The 17001-nt window shown below is 47.4% G+C and overlaps 1 protein-coding gene across 7 annotated transcripts in view; it reads left to right on the forward strand.

The window, feature by feature from the left end:
- The window catches only part of LOC135514329 (intermembrane lipid transfer protein VPS13A-like), a 53783-nt gene that overhangs the window by 14992 nt on the left and 21790 nt on the right, over positions 1 to 17001 (forward strand). For 3 of the 7 annotated variants that reach the window (XM_064937736.1, XM_064937732.1, XM_064937737.1), the window contains 23 exons: positions 249 to 352; positions 509 to 676; positions 868 to 1175; positions 1416 to 1563; positions 1715 to 1889; positions 1982 to 2106; positions 2220 to 2389; positions 5906 to 6147; positions 6273 to 6595; positions 6791 to 7153; positions 7703 to 7804; positions 8016 to 8168; positions 9834 to 10095; positions 12038 to 12198; positions 12474 to 12577; positions 12691 to 12985; positions 13121 to 13555; positions 13696 to 13800; positions 13986 to 14132; positions 14549 to 14680; positions 14890 to 15023; positions 15583 to 15660; positions 16680 to 16806. In XM_064937736.1, the coding sequence (XP_064793808.1) occupies positions 249 to 352; positions 509 to 676; positions 868 to 1175; positions 1416 to 1563; positions 1715 to 1889; positions 1982 to 2106; positions 2220 to 2389; positions 5906 to 6147; positions 6273 to 6595; positions 6791 to 7153; positions 7703 to 7804; positions 8016 to 8168; positions 9834 to 10095; positions 12038 to 12198; positions 12474 to 12577; positions 12691 to 12985; positions 13121 to 13555; positions 13696 to 13800; positions 13986 to 14132; positions 14549 to 14680; positions 14890 to 15023; positions 15583 to 15660; positions 16680 to 16806 (4361 nt within the window). The remainder of the gene's footprint in view (positions 1 to 248; positions 353 to 508; positions 677 to 867; positions 1176 to 1415; positions 1564 to 1714; positions 1890 to 1981; positions 2107 to 2219; positions 2390 to 5905; positions 6148 to 6272; positions 6596 to 6790; positions 7154 to 7702; positions 7805 to 8015; positions 8169 to 9833; positions 10096 to 12037; positions 12199 to 12473; positions 12578 to 12690; positions 12986 to 13120; positions 13556 to 13695; positions 13801 to 13985; positions 14133 to 14548; positions 14681 to 14889; positions 15024 to 15582; positions 15661 to 16679; positions 16807 to 17001) is intronic. The other 4 variants (XM_064937733.1, XM_064937734.1, XM_064937735.1 and 1 more) reach the window with 4 other exon arrangements.

Consider the following 17001-nt stretch of genomic DNA (forward strand, 5'->3'; position numbering starts at 1 on the left):
CATGCATGACTTATGATGGCCTCTGCATCAAATATCAAAATGATGTGTGTGTGATGTGTTGACAGGACATGCACACACACACACACACAGATTATAATGAGGCTAGTGCCACCTTGTGGTAGACATATATAAACCACTGATGATCGTGTCTTATTGGCTCTTGTACTGAAACACCTGTCTATGTTCTAGAATTGTCCTACCCCTCCTTTTGTTCTACCTGTTCTCTCTACCTCTGTTCTATGTCCCAGGCCTGGTGTCGGAGGTGCTGATGAGGAAAAAAGCGGTAGAGGTTCTGGCCAACCTGAAGAACATAGTCATCCTGGACTGTGATAAGGAGGCGTTGTACAAGCAGGTAGCCTCGGATACAGGGCGCTTGTTAACATGTTATTTTCCCAGTCGAGGGGGAACATTCCCGAGAAGTTGCGATTTAAGACAAAACAAAAATCATTTTTTAGCTTTTTGCTGGTGTGATTCTAATGAGTATTTCGGTACGAATTCTGTGTCCTAGTGTGTGTCCATAGCCGATGAGGAGGTGTTTGCTTTCCGCATGGTGAACCACACTGAAGCCACGGAGGGCGACGCCTATCTAGACATGGGTAAAGTGGACACCAGCGTCACCCTGACGGTGGGCTGCATCCAGGTCATCTTCCTCAATAAGTTTGTCTCCTCCATCCTGGTAAGAGACCCGCCTCCATCTTTCTTCATTCCACCTTTCTATCTTTTAACCGATTCCTGTTCTTTGAGAACCGGTACCTTTTACTAATACCGGTACAAAAATGCCCCAGAACCTATTGTCCTGAGTGCTATGAAGATCCACGAGCACTTTGTCACATGACCTGACTCTTCTTCTTCTTCCTCCTCCCCCAGGCCTTCATCAACAACTTCCAGGTGGCCAAGGAGGCCCTGGCTGAGGTGACGGTGCAGGCAGCGGAGAAGGCGGCCACGGGGGTGATGGAGCTGGCTGAGCGCAGCACCCGCATCTCCCTGGACGTGGACTTCAACGCTCCCGTCGTCTTCCTGCCGCAGTCGTCGTCCTCCGCCAACGTCATCGTGGCCGACCTCGGGATGGTCACGGTCAAGAACCGCTTCGCAATGGTCCCCTCCCAAATGCACGTCAAGATCCCTCCCGTCATGGACACCATGACCGTGGGCCTCAGCGACCTCAAGATGTACAGGTGAGAGACACACTGGTAGTCAGGCCATTCTGTAGATGTACAAGGGATTGGAGTTAAACATCATAGATGCGTAGTTGTTATACAATGAAAGGACTACTTCATTTTTGCACTGGGATGTGAAGCGATGATTAACTATTGACACGTCTATGTGTTATTTCACGTACTTTTGCATATTTGGTCCGTCCCCGGATGTGCAGCAAATCTGAACCTGTAAAGCTGTTTGTTTATTTGATTGTCCAGAACCACCTTTGAGGAGGGGAGGTTTCAGGGGGAAATCCAGCTTCTGAAGCCGGTCAACCTGGACCTGTCCATCCAGAGGAACCTGTCAGCCTCCTGGTACCACAGCATCCCCGACATAGAGATCACTGCTCACCTCAAACCAATGAACGTGAGTGTGTGTGTGTGCCGGAGTGTATGCGTGTGTGTTTGTTAAAGCCAAATCTCAATGAACAAATGTTAGTGTGTGAAATGAAATGTTGATGCATCAGTGTTACGGTGTGTGTGTGTGTGTGTGTGTGTGTGTGTGTGTGTCTTACTAGCTGATCCTGGGTCAGGATGATATGACGGTGGTGTTGAGGACTCTGAGTGGGAACCTGTCGGAGACGTCAGACTCTACTTCCCCCCCTCCTCCTCCGCGTACAGTGGACCGCTCCGACACGGCCTCTACCAAAGGCTCACAGGCATCAGGAGGTACTGGTACTAACCCCACCAGCGGTGAGGACAGCAGTGTGTCAGTCTGGGTTGAATTCGGATGTGTGTTGCTGGGATTGTGCTGTTATTATAATTGTGTTGAACCCTGTCTGTAGGCAACACGGTGGTAACTGCTGCAGTGGTGGAGACCCAGAAGAGCACCAAGCTGAAGAGCACACTCAAACTGGACTTCAAGTTTGACTCCATGACCCTGGTCCTGTACAGCCCCAATGGGACTGAGGTGACTACTGCACCACGACACACCTTCACAAACACTGGCATTGACCATGTAAAACTCCATCCACTTGGATATTCTTACGCCCACAGACAGACTTTTTGGTGTGTGTCTCCAAGGTGCAGGTGTTGGACTCGAGGGATGAGCAGCTGAAGCTAGCTGAGTTCACCCTGGGGACTATCTCTACATCTGTCCACATGTTCTCAGACGGATCTATGAAGGCCTCCGTCAAACTCACAGACTGCCTGCTAGACGACAAAAGATGCAGGGTCAAGAAGATCACTGCCAGGTAGAGGACACACCCACGGTTACCTTGGTTTCGCTAGACCCCTAATAACATTGGCTAAACACGTGTATGTAACCAATACATTTGATTTGGTACTGAGCCTACTTATACATTCACTAAACCTGGGAGAGATGCCACAGAGTGATGTGTGTGTGTGTGTACTGTGAACATATGATTGTGTGATTCGGTGCTGGCGTTGATGTACGAGGCTCAGTGTGTGTTCTTCAGCGTGGCACCATGTTCATCACAGCTTCACCATCTGTCTACTCACATAGGACTGTCACACAGCTAAGATGAATGGCTTTGGTTAGCAGCCCCATCATAGTCAAAGCAACTGAGGTAATCTCTCACTCCCAGTCCATCAAAACCCACGAGTAAGGATAAAGTCTGTCAATTGTGTTGAGAGAATGGTATCTTTGTATCTGTCGAACAGAAAGTTAGTCTCACTCCTCAATGTAACATAATTTGACTAACGGATTACAAGGTATTTAGTGCACTTAAGGTAGGGTTTGTTATTAGTGCTGTCGTGACTTTGATTTAATGTGATGACTGTTATTTATCTTATCAACTATGTTTAATTGTTACTCTATTAAATTAATCATGAAACAATTAATTCATTAGGAATTTGGGGCACCAAAGGAGAATTTGTTTATAGTTACCATCTCCCGAAATATATATTATATAGCGATAAGTCACTTAATAATCATTACCTCGTATCAGTCTCATTCTGAATGTCGCAGACTTCTTGAATCCACAAGAACACCAGCCTTTTCTGATTTATTCAGTTGATTTAATGTATTATTAGTCGGCCTAAATAATAACACAGAATACACATACATACTTACATGAGACAAAAGTCCCTAGTGGACTGACCAGATAAGATGGCTTATTACACAAAGATGGAAAAGGGGGTGTGGAAAATAGAGCGATAGGGGGCAGGGACAATTAACGTACATTTGGCTACTTCTCTCACAGTAACCATATACCTTGCGCAAGAGACACTGCCCGTTTTGGTAAGAAATGCAATGTATTTACGTTTGGATGTCTATCTGTCAGGGGAATAGCTCGATGGGTGTAAGGCTCTGGCTGTCCACCAGAGGTCACACTGTCCTGTTTTGGTCTCGGAGTGGAGTGTTCAACTAGAACGAAGGTTATGTGTATAACCACAGTTATGTGAGCTATATGGATCACTCCAATATATTGGTGTCACTCTGCGACAGGGATACATCAAATGTGTGAATTTACAGATTTACTCCCGTGTATACCTGTGTCACGGCTGGGGTCCGCCCCTATATATAGACCCCATGGCTGCAACACGTTCTCTACATCATTTCTGAGGCGCTTCTAGCACCGTAGGGGATTGGAGTGATCCATATAGCTCACATAACCGTGGTTACATACGTAACCTTCATTATGTTTCACTATATTGGATCACTCCAATATATTGGTGTACCCGTACCAGATTTAGCCGGTGCTAGAGGGACCTGTCCAGCCAGTGGCGAAGTCCCAGCGCGAGACGCAGGGGCCGTCAATGTAGAAGGGGGAGAGGTACCGGCACAGTCCCCGGAAGGGGAGGCGATGCCCAGGACTACTGAACCAACCGTAGAGGGAGGTGCCAAGTTACCCGATAGTACCTAGCAAAAGGTACCAGAGGAAGCCCAGCTGGCAGATGGGTTCTGCCTGCGGTGGCTCCGGCCACGTTTCCAGAGAGGGGTACTGGGCACAATAGTGGGACTAACAGCTCGTTGCTGCACCACTCCTGTGGGAGGGAGCTCGTCCCCAGCCTGAGCCCGGGCCTGGCCGACCCACTCGCTCATGCCCGCCAATCACGTCAGGTGCAGGCGTTCTGAGAACACCACACAAAACAGGCATCCAGTAGGGTGCTCCACCGCCCTCTCCGCGTGGTTAAAACCCAGGTAGTGCATACAAGAGGTAAGCAGATCCCCAGGGGGATACCACCATCACACCTGTCACAAAGGGAAAGCCATAAGCTCAGCCAAGCCAACAAGGCTACGGAGAAGGGGTCCAACGCCCTGAGAGAGCTATGTCGTGACCCGCTTGGAGGTATAGGAACCCGGTGAGGGATAAATTACCCAGTACCTCTGCAAACACAGGGGAAGACCCCTGTGGGAGAAAAACAGGCAAAAAAACAGGCAGTGAGTAGTCCAGTCAAAACTGTTCGCTGCTCTGGCCCCCCAATGGTGGAACAAACTCCCTCACGACGCCAGGACAGCGGAGTCAATCACCACCTTCCGGAGACACCTGAAACCCCACCTCTTTAAGGAATACCTAGGATAGGATAAAGTAATCCTTCTCACCCCCCCCCCTCCCTTAAATGATTTAGATGCACTATTGTAAAGTGGCTGTTCCACTGGATGTCATAAGGTGAATTCACCAATTTGTAAGTCGCTCTGGATAAGAGCGTCTGCCAAATGACTTAAATGTAAATGTAAATGAGTATACTTCCACGCAAGATATTACACTTACCAGTGACTTACCAAGTGAACTTCAGAACGTTTGTAACTCAAACCATACGGATGTCCGCTGAGAAAATGAAAGAGAACGTGTGTCTCGGCCATGGGGTCTATATATAGAGGCGGACCCCAGCCGTGACACAGGTGTACACGAGAGTAAATCTGTAAATCCTCACCTCGGATTAATCCCTCCGCCGCGGAGTGATACCGATATTTTGGAGTGATCCAATATAGTGAAACATAACAGAGACTCTTGTCTGAGATGGATGGGATTTTCTTCCTTCCACCTTGTGTCTTTAGTCAAAGTTCTAGATCCCTTTTACATACACAGCTGCAGACTGTCAATGTTTTGGTCTAGTGAGTTTTTATTCACCTTGTGTTGAGTTTGCAACCATTTCAACGTGTGGACCACGGTCTCAGATCCTTTGGTCTACATTTTAATTCTTAGGGAGTCCTTTTAAGCACTCTGGTCGAAAAGGGCAGTTCCATCACACTGACGAGCTCTTCTGACCTCATTCGGGGCGTGGTTTAGTTAATGTGCAAGGGACATGAGAACTAAAATCACATTCATATCTTAACAAAAAGAGTTTCAGCATTCTTCATATTATATGGAAACTTTCCTTCCTAAGTTACAGTATTTGGTTCATACAGTTTTTAATAACATCACAAAATGAAAAGCGATATGACATGATTATTATTTATATCCCCATGGACTATTCTTAATATTCCTACCTTAGAAATATTGTTCTGGTATTTACTTTTTTGGTCATTTATAGCTTTGGCGGCAAAAGTTTCCTGGAGGTCAAAGGCATTCCTTTGGGTTGGTACTGAAGAGCAGGAGAGCGTTCTCTGCTTCAGAATATTTACAATTGGCGTGAAGTGTCATTTAAAAACGGCACAGCCCCCGCTCTCCTTTCTTGTGCCTTGGATCCCTGACCAGGAGTGCCCCTGCTATAGGGTTTGTTGATAGTTCCCTTGCTGTAGGGTTTGTTGATAGTTCCCTTGCTGTAGGGTTCATCATGTCCCTCTGGCCTCTGTCTGTCAGGATGATGGCGATGCGTCCGGGCGCTGAGAGGAACGTGATGGTGGAGGTGAACTACAAGCAGGGCCGCGACGGCACCTCTTTGGACACGGTGGTGCAGGACGTGTACCTCTGTGCCAGCATGGAATTCCTGCTCACTGTGGCCGACATCTTCCTCAAAGCCAGCCAGCAGGGCTTCTCCTCCGCCACCCCCAAGAACAGCAGTGGCACTAAACCCACTGCAGCCGCAGCCTCCAAGGAATCTGGTATGACACACTCAAATTTCACACTTCACATTATTCACCACAAATGTCATGTTTGCACAATGTGAAGTTTTGGATTGGATGCCTAATGTACACGCCCTGCTTTCCTCTCTGGTTCCGTAACACAGCTCCAGTGGGGGTGGTGGCAAAGTCAGAGATTAATGTTCTGGTGAAGAACCCTGAGATTGTGTTTGTGGCCGACCTGACACGTGCCGACGCCCCGGCCCTGGTCATGACCACGGAGTGCGAGCTGGTGATGAAGAGCGACCTGGACGGTCAGCTGATGACTGCGGTGGTCAAGGACCTGAAGGTGGTGGCCTGCCCCTTCCTGAAGGAGAAGAGGAACAAGGAGACCACTGTGCTGCAGCCCTGCCAAGTGTTCTTCAAGAGCACACAGTCCTCCACCTCCCCGCAGGCCATGGAGGTCTGCATCAACGCACTCACACTCAAGGTAGGCCACGGCCAAAATCAAAACCATCCCTTGAAGATAGGAACCAGGGTCTTAGTACCTGTTAGGAGCATATCATTTTGGTCATTAGACCTTCTTGTCACCTTTTTCCTGTTTTTTTTTTTTTTTATTTCTGGCCCAGCTAGCCAAACCAGAGTGATGTGCCTCACGTTCCATTCTCCTCTGTGCCACACCCAGGTGTCGCCCATCATTATCAACACAGTGATTACCATTCAGTCGGTGCTGAGCCCGGCCGGTGCCGAGACACCCCAGTCTGAGCTGGAGAGCCCCGTGCCCCCAGACCTGTGGGAGCGCAGGTCCTGGAGGGACCTCAAGCTGTGGTTCCTGGAGGAGGAGGGTAAAGACGAGGATGCCCAGTCCCTGGTCCCGCTGATTCCCCAGGGCGAGTCCCTGCAGTTGGCCATCAACTCCATCTGCCTGACACTGGAGGCAGGGGTGGGCCACCGCACCGTCCCCATGCTCCTGGCCAAGTCCTCCTTCCACGGTGACGTCAAGAACTGGAGCACCCTCATCAACCTGCACAGCCAGCTCAACCTGGAGGTCAGACACTGCACAGCTCTACACAACATCTACACGACCTTTACACAACATCTACACGACCTTTACACGACATCTACACGACCTTTACACGACACCTACACGACCTTTACACGACACCTACACGACCTTTACACGACACCTACACGACCTTTACACGACACCTACACGACCTTTACACGACACCTACACGACCTTTACACGACACCTACACGACCTTTACACGACACCTACACGACCTTTACACGACACCTACACGACCGTTACACGACACCTACACGACCGTTACACGACACCTACACGACCTTTACACGACACCTACACGACCTTTACACGACACCTACACGACCTTTACACGACACCTACACGACACCTACACGACCTTTACACGACCTTTACACGACCCTTACACGACCTTTACACGACCTTTACACGACATCTACACGACCTTTACACGACATCTACACGACCTTTACACGACATCCGTTCAACTAAAACATGGGTTTAGTCAGACTGCATTTAGTGTACAGTAACATAGTGTGGTGTGTTTAGGTTCATTACTTCAACGAGGTGATGGGGGTGTGGGAGCCACTGCTGGAGCCCCTAGAAGACGAGACCCGAGATGGATTCAGACCCTGGACCCTGGGATTAAAGGTGACCCTTGCATACATTTTCCATGCATACATACATACATACATACATACATACATACATACATACATACATACATACATACATACATACATACAGTAACTCACTCACTCACTCTCACTGTCCCATGTTCCACACACATCCTTCATACGGATAGTGGAAATGCACTATCCACCACACACACATAACGGCTATGCATCCCCCTGAACTGTAGATGAAGAAGAAGCCAGTGAAGTACACAGGTATATCAGAAGAAGTGGACTACAGCATCCCTGACTACAAGACCGTCATCAGTATCAGCAGCAAGGACCAACTTAACATCACCCTCTCCAAGTGTGGACTGGGCATGCTCAGTAACCTGGGCACGGTAAGTCAATGACACACCAGCACTCTTGTACAGTGCATTCGGAAAGTATTCAGATCCTTTGACATTTTCCAGTTTGTTACGTTACAGGCTTATTCTAAATCTACACACAATGCCCCATAATAACAAAGCAGAAACGGGTTTTTCTACATTTTTGCAAATTTATAGAAAAAAACGGAAATCTTTCAGACCCTTTACTCAGTACTTTGTTGAAGCACCTTTGGCAGCGATTACAGTCTCGAGTCTTCTTGGGTATGATGCAAAAGCTTGGCATGCCTGTATTTGGGGAGTTTCTCCCATTCTTCTCTGTAGATCATCTCAAGCTCTGTCAGGTTGGATGGGGTGTGTCGCTGCGCAGCAATTTTCAGGTCTCCAGAGATGTTCGATTAGGTTCAAGTCCGGGCTCTGGCTGGGCCACTCAAGGACATTCGGAGACTTGTCCTGAAGAAACTACTACGTTGTCTTAGCTGTGCGCTTATCAGATGGGATGGCGTATCGCTGAAGAATGCTGTGGTAGCCATGCTGGTTCAAGTGTGCCTTGAATTCTAAATAAATCACACAGTGTAACCAGCAAAGCACCATCACACCTCCATGCTTCACAGTGGAAATCACACATGTAGAGATCATCCGTTCACCAACTCTGCATCTCATAAAGACATGGCGGTTGGAACCAAAAATCGCAAATTTGGACTCATCAGACCATAGGACAGATTTCCACCAGTCTGATTTCCATTGCTCGTGTTTCCTTGGCCAAGCAAGTGTCCTTTTAGAAGTAGGTTCTTTTCAGCAATTCGACCATGAAGGCCTGATTCACATAGTATTCTCTGAACAGTTGATGTTGAGATGTGTCTGTTACTTGAACTCTGTGAAACATGTCTTAAAGTAATGATGGACTGTCATTTCTCTTTGCTTATTTGAGCAGTTCTTGCCATTATATGGACTTGGTCTTTTACCAAATAGGGATATCTTCTGTATACCACCCCTACCCTGTCACAAGTGATTTGTTCAAATGCATTAAGAAAGAAATTCCACAAATTAACTTTGGACAAGGCACACCTGTTATTTGAAATGCTTGACTACCTCATGAAGCTGGTTGAGAGAATGCCATGTGTGCAGAGCTGCCAAGGCAAATGGTGGCAACTTTGAATAATCTCAAATATAAAATGTATATTAATTTGTTTAGCACTTTTTTTTTTGGTTACTACATTATTTCATAGTTTTGATGTCTTCACTATTCTACAATGTAGAAAATAGTGAGAATAAAGGAAAAACCCTTGAATGAGTAGGTCTGTCCAAACTTTTTACTGGTACTGTATGTAAATAAGCTGATTCAGTTTTTTACATTTGCAAACATTTCTAAAAACCTGTTAGTTTTGCCATTATAGGGTATTGTGTGTAGATTGATGAGGGGAAAAAAATGTATTTAATACATTTTTGAATGAAGCTGTAACGTAACAAAATGTAGAGACGAAGGTCTGAATACTTTCCGAATGCACTGTACATGTTCGTCCATATTGTCTCTCTGAAAAGGTGGCTACTTTTTTATATAAGTGGGTTGTTTTTGAGCTTGCCTTGTTGTTTTGAATTGCACTCTATAAAATGCCTTTTTTGGGGGGTGGGGGGACTTGTTTGCATGTGCATACCTGGGTGTGTTTGTGTGTGTGGCAGGCCTTTGCGGAGGCGGCCAAGCAGGCATCGGATAGTTTCCAGAAGGACGAGGCTCCGTTCGTCGTGAAGAACCGTCTAGGTCTGACTGTGTCGGTGGTGCACAGTGAGCTGTTCAGCCCACTGGGTCGCGAGGCCACGGCGGGCCGGGTAGAGCTGCAGGACGGAGAGAGCCTCAACATGGACTACCGTCGCACCACCACCCACTCAGACCAGTTCTCTGCCATGACTTCGTTGGTGGCCAAGGACTACTACATACAGCCCAGTAAGCAACACAGTTACAACCACTACAGAAGTGCAGACCAGTGTCTGTATTCATTGTACTGCCGGTCTAGTTTCTGCTTTTAATATCCTAATGGACAGCAGGAACCTGATCCTTGGTCAGCCCTCCTGCTCGGAGACGCTTCATACATACAACGTCAGATGTCAAACCCTAGGTCCAAAACCCTATTAGGGTTCTGACCTAATGCCCAGGTATTAGTTTGGGGGGGGGTTAACCTTGGGATGCAAACTAGTCACCTTTTCGGCGAAATTCGCCGTTTTGAATCCAAAATAGGTGACCTACGCGACTCGTGTAGATCAGATGAGAAAGGTTTGGGCTGTGGGGGGGGGGGAGATTTGGATGACTACTGGCTGTAAGCGAACGAGGGATGCGCGTTTGGAGCAATACTGGCTCTATCCAAGGCTCAGCCAATCATTCACATAACAACCGAATGCAGCACGTGACTGAAGAGAGAAGTTGCCGCATCAGCACGCACTCTGGAAAGACAGCTAGCCAGAGAAATGTTGAGCAACATTAGCCAACTTAACTGACCAGATAATTGAGTTCATGGTGTGAAAATGATCTGGCTAATAAAAAAAAGTCAGACCACACAACATCAGATGAGCCAACGTTAGTAACCTAACCAATTCACTATTGTATTACCTGTTTACGGTACACGACTCCTTGCCGTGACTCAAGTTATAACGCGTTAGTTGCTTACTGGACCCTGGTAGTCTGTGTGAAACGTTAACTTGCTAACAAACTGAACAGTAATGTTTTCCCTCTACAGTATGTGGTTAATTTTCAGAATGAGAGAATTAGGTGAAAAATGAGGCGTTGCTTGTTAAACAAGTGGATTCAGGGATCAAGTGTAGCTGGAGCTGGGCCTGGCTTATGCTGGACGACAGTATGGTGAAAGGAACACAACACACTTAACCTTTTTCTCACCTTTTCAATACAGTGGATATAAAGGGGTATGCCAGGTGTACTCTGCCTGAAAGAGATCAATTATGCCAACAAAGGGTATCATGCTCTGCTGGCACATTGTAGAACAGATGTCCACAGGCAGGAAGTGTATAATGTGCAGTGTAGCCCAAAGATAATGCTTTTGTTGTGTTGAACTGGACAGTACCACTTTGTGAGTGAGGGGGGGATTATTAAATTTTTTACTCAGTGAACGTTATTTTTACACGCATGTAGAATTGTGCACTTGAACGATGTCTACTATAGTGGCCACTATAATAGAGCAAAAATAGAATGCCTGTTTGTTTCATTCTATTTCTACTTTAAGATGTTTTTTTCTAAGTGCAGTATTTAGATGTGTGTGGTCACAAGCGTTCCTTTGTAAAGGCTGTCATGGCTAACTGCAATATTATTTTTTTTCTCAAGGCTTGAGTGTCATTTGCAGTAAAAACTAGGCAACAAATAACATTGTATTGTTTTCTTTAGGGGTGGCATTGAGCCTCGTGGTTAGAGCGTTGGGCCAGTAACCAAAATGTTGCTGGATCAAATCCCCAAGCTGACAAGGTAACAATCTGTCGTTCTGCCACTGAGCAAGGCAGTTAACCCACTGTTGCCCCAGGCGCCGAAGATGAGGATGTCGATTTAAGGCAGCCCCCCACACCTCTCTGATTCAGATGGGTTGGGTCAAATGTGGAAGACACATTTCAGTTGAATGCATTGTTTGACAACTGACATTTTGAACAACTTTTTATTTTACACACAGAGAAGGATCATGTAGATCATATTCTTTGTTGTTAATTCGTTAACCTGCATTTCCACCTAGCAGGGATTTTTTTTGGCATGTTTCAGTGCAGAAAAAAAAGTGTCAGCTTTTTTTGGGGCTACACACCAGTTTGTATCCCTGGTTAACAAAAGTCAGTACTCGTGGCTCGGGTCACTAGTCATTGATCACGCTGTTTTTTTTTTATGTTCATGTCCTCAGCTCCGGTGGGCCACACTTCAACAGGCATGATCCCGTTGATCAAAGTGGGGCGTGGCATGTACAGTGTCATGCACAAAGACTCTGGGGTCACCCGGTTCCTGGTCTGTCAGATCTATTCCGTGGAGGGAAGCAAGTACATCAAGATCCGCTCTCCCTTCCAGGCAAGTTAGTCCCCCCCCCCACCTCAAACTCCAACTCACACCAATGAATGCTCACTGTTCTCAGACTGACTAATGCAGATTTCACCCAAATGCTCATTTTCTCCCACCATTCATCTCAATCCACCCTGCTTGCTTCCCTAGCCCTCTCCGTTCTCTCTCTCTCCCTTTACTTTCTCTTGTCTGTACTTAACTTGAGCTCAGAATGTGTTCAACTATCTGACCAGAGAATGTATTTTCTGCCTGAAGAATGTCTCTTTCTCATGTCTCCCCTACAGATCATAAACCACTTCTCCATCCCATTCAGAGTGATGGAGGGCTCTACCAGTCTAGGGATATCACTGCCTACAGAGGAGTTCTGTGTGCCTCTGGACTCCTACAGGTGACATGCGCACACATACACACACACACACACACACACACACACACACACACACACACACACACACACACACACACACACTGACTGTGCTGAACTCCCCCCCCCCCCCGTAGGTCAAAGCTAAGACTGCAGCCGGTAACCGAGGGAGACGATCAGTACGACTGCTCTGAGGGTTTCAGCTATGAGTTGGTGAGCCAGCAGCCCGGTGCACGTGTGCAGCAGACCTGTCATCGCCACGGTGACAGCGCTGGCGTCCTCATGGTCAACATCGTCCCTCTGAAAGACACGGTGACATCACAACACACAGGAATGGCCGGGGAGCACTTTGACGAGCCCTACATCCTGCACCTGTGGCCCTCCGTCCTGCTCCGCAACCTTCTGCCTTACCCCATCACCTATCGCCTACAGGTACACACACATTACCCCATCCCTACGCACCAGCAGAGAAATTGACCTACAGCTCATCTATCATATTTCCTCAGAGCTTCCCATTCACATGACATGCCTATTATTGATTGGTATTGTGTGTTGATTGGCTGACAGGACAGTGAAGAGCCCACCCCCATCACCCTGATGGACGGCCACTCGGCCCAGCTGCACACCGCCATCATGGACCAGTCCAGCCTGGAACTCTGCCTCCTCGACTACCTGGGTCAGGATTGGCAGGCCCACTACGGTCTCTGTGGCGACCTGGATGAGATCACCTTCATTGTGTTCAGCTCTCTGCGCGATGAAGAGGAGGTGGTCAGGTTAGGAGAGGGGGGAGAAGGGAAGAGAGCGGAGCTCGATATTGCGGTGCATGTGAAGTATGACGCGGGCCAGACTGAGGTGGCCATCCATTCTCCCTACTGGATGGTGAACAAGACGGGCCGCCTGCTGCAATACAAGGCCGACGACATCCACCGCAAACACGCCATGGACTACGATATGCCTCTGCTCTTCTCCTTCAAGCCACACAACTTTCTGCAGAACAACAAGGTAGTGGGGTGGGGATCAGCTTTGGTCCAAGCTCTGCTTTGGCTGCTATTTTTTTTTTTGGGGGGGGGGGGTTAAACAAGGAGTGGGCTTTGAAGTGAAAACTCCTAACCCCTGCTGACCCTATTCTCTCTCCGGGTCAGGTGCGGCTGATGATCTCGGACAGCGACCTGTCGGATGATTTCTCCCTGGATACCGTGGGTAGTTATGGTGAAGTGAAGTGCAAAGGGAGGCTGAAAGATTACGTGGTGAGTGAGTGGTGGATCAAGCATACTAAGATTTGATTTGAAACGACACTCCAGCAGAAGAACAGTGTCAGTTGATGCTTCACCTTTCAGATTGGTCATTGAGTGTAATTTGCTGAACCGTTGATAGCTAGATAGATGGGTGGATTGATTCATGTTGATTGTGGCTTTCTATGGTTTGATTGAAGATCGGAGTGAAGATCGACGCCAGCAGTTTCAGCCTGACCCGTATCGTAAGCTTTGTGCCATACTACCTGTTAGTGAACAGGACCAAACATGTGATCTGGGTGGGAGAGGAGGGCCAGGACGACTGGACTGAGGCCAGACCACAACAGGTACCACAACTAGAGCTACTTACAAACGCCAGTGCAATTCAGTCCGTTCAGAAAGTGCTGATAGTTCAAATGTGTTAAAATTATAGTTTGAATATCGGTTAATTTCCTGAATTTTGAAATGGGAATAATGGACCCCTACCCTACATACAGTAGCACATCCATGTAGTGAAATGGACACCTCTTTGTCCGTCTCTCCCTCCCTCCCTCCCTCCCTCCCTCCCTCCCTCCCTCCCTCCCTCCCTCCCTCCCTCCCTCTCTCCCCTCTCTCCCTCTCTCCCTCTCTCCCTCTCTCCCTCTCTCCCCCTCTCTCCCTCTCTCCCTCTCTCCCCCTCTCTCCCTCTCTCCCTCTCTCCCTCTCTCCCTCTCTCCCTCCCTCTCCTCTCACTTTTCTCTCAGTTTTTTTCTGTGCTTCTCAGGCAGCCATCCCGTTTTGGCCTGAGAGGGACTCCAAGAAGCTCAAAGTCAAAGTAGAAGGCAGTCGGTCAACTCCTCAAACCATGGACTTCACCAAACCGGAAAACTGCCTGCTGCTGCATCTGGACAACACTGTGAGTAGTTTACACACACACACACACACACACACACACACACACACACACACACACACACACACACACACACACACACACACTCACACTGCTGGCGTGTTTGTAACTACTGTATAAGTTGATGCTTTGTGATGATTTAAATCCACTTCCCACGCTGGGTTCAATAAAGTGCTAATACTTCTGTTTTTAATTTGGCTTTACTATTCCAGCTGGGCGGGGTCATTATGGATGTGAACCTATCGGACCACTCGATTATCATCCGTTTCTCTGACTACCACGACGGGGCCGCCCCCTTCCTCATCATCAACCACACCCAGGAGCAGACGGTGGAGTTCTACCAGAGGTAAAGGAGGGATGGGGAGGGAGAACGGTAATGGGGCAGTAAGCAGAAATGTGTTTCATTATATAGGTCACGTTTTACTGTTCTCAAAACGGGCGCAATGCCCTAAAATAAAACCTGTATTTGTCGCATCTTAAATGTGGGATGTCTCAAATCTTTCCTTTTAGAAATGTCCATGAGATGGTTGCAATTATTTATGGGGATAGAAGTAAACAATACAAAATTAGTGTTAGTCACTGTACTATTCCAAATGTTGTTTCTGAATGAGACCTGCCATGTTATATATATTTAGCAAACTTCCCAGGATGTGCTGCATGTATTTGTTTTGATACAAGGTATTTGTGTTCTTGGCTTTTGTGTTGATGTAGGTTTGTCCGTTTGCATGGATCCATTTCCTTTGGTTTGTGACTTGTTGTGACGGACACTGATTTTGTTCCATTTGTTTTTCAATCCATGTTTTTTTTTGTTACTGACTTTGTCTGACTTTGTGTTGATGGATTTGTTTTGTTTTTGTTTAAGTCTGATTTTTTTCCCCCCCTCCCCACACCTCTTGGCCGGGCAGATTTCGGAGAGATTCATCAGAATGGGTGGCAGACGAGCTGCTCGGCCTCTCCTTCTCAGTAGAGGAGACCCAGCCCAGGTAGCAGGACCCAGCCCCACGAGGGTTCTTGCTCTCACCCACTCTGACCCTGACACAGAAAGGGTGGACATATTGGGGAACTTCAAATGTCTTCCCTAGCATACAATGACTAATGCAAAAGGCATGGTCCGTAGATCTCTATTTGAACATGCACACATTCAGTGCGGGATGTGGTCTCTGTGTTCCCGTTTCATAGTTGAGCTGTGGTCAGGGTGTGGACAGAGCTGGACCCCCAGGTAACAGAAGGTGTAGGGGAAGAGCTTTTTTTTCTCCATTTTGGTGTTTGAGCCGGATCTACTCCTTACATGCCACTCCACAAGGAAATGGATAATGTGCATTTTATAAAAGCTGACAAATATTGCGTTACATTAATATCACTGTATGGTTCAACAGACCAAGTTGTCTGATTTGATAGTGACCAAAGTACAGGAAGTGGAGTGATCAAGGAGGAGCTCCGGCTTCAGTGTCATGACCGTTTGCTCTTTGACCTCCCCCTTAATTCCAGGTCTTTGCTTTTATAGTGGGACTTAGTTTTGGCTGCTGCTGTTTTGGATGGGTCTCTGCCAATGGGATCTGACCTCAGCTTCCATATGCCCTCCATTTTCCCTCATGCCCTCATTTTCTTCACCCCCCCCCCCAACAGTCCTGCCAATCATTCTTCATCCTCCTCTTTCCCTGTGTCTTCTGCAATAATGTTGATTTGAATCATTCTTTCTCTTTGATCGGAAGGGGGGTGTTGTTTTCATTTGTTGGAAGAAGAACGACGACATGATCAAATCGGATAGTAGCCTCGACATCTCCGCTAATGGGATTTCTTCTCTCCATTGTGTTGATTTGCAAATAGGCTCTTGGGTTTCTTTCCATGGTGCCTGGGCTGTGTAACGTGGCTACGTTCTCATGACCGCAGCTTTTTTTCTGACCATCTGTCTTCCTCTTGGTAGGGTTCTCGTGGTCTTGTGTGTGTGTGTGCTTTCTAACTCTATGTGTGTGTGCGTGTGTGTGTGTGTGTGTGAGAGTAGTAGTCAGAAGGAGAAGGACAAGCTAAGCCCCGGGAAGGCAATGTACTACACCTGGGCTGAGCCCACTGGATCTCGCTCTCTGGCCTGGCAGTGTGGCAGCTACAGCGGCGAGCTGAGGAGCGAAGAGGTACCGTACCACAGCGTTCTATTTACTCCCCTCTTAACGGTGGTGGAATGTTACATTCTCCAACATTTAGATTGATACTACATTTAAGTCAGATTTTTATACCCGTGTTTCTTATTAGTTTGACACACACTTGTATCAAGTACTTTAGACCGATATGACACACAGGTGTCAGACTTAACCACAGATTAGGATCTT

Source organism: Oncorhynchus masou, chromosome 25 (assembly GCF_036934945.1).
Source record: "Oncorhynchus masou masou isolate Uvic2021 chromosome 25, UVic_Omas_1.1, whole genome shotgun sequence".
Classification (NCBI taxonomy): domain Eukaryota; kingdom Metazoa; phylum Chordata; class Actinopteri; order Salmoniformes; family Salmonidae; genus Oncorhynchus; species Oncorhynchus masou.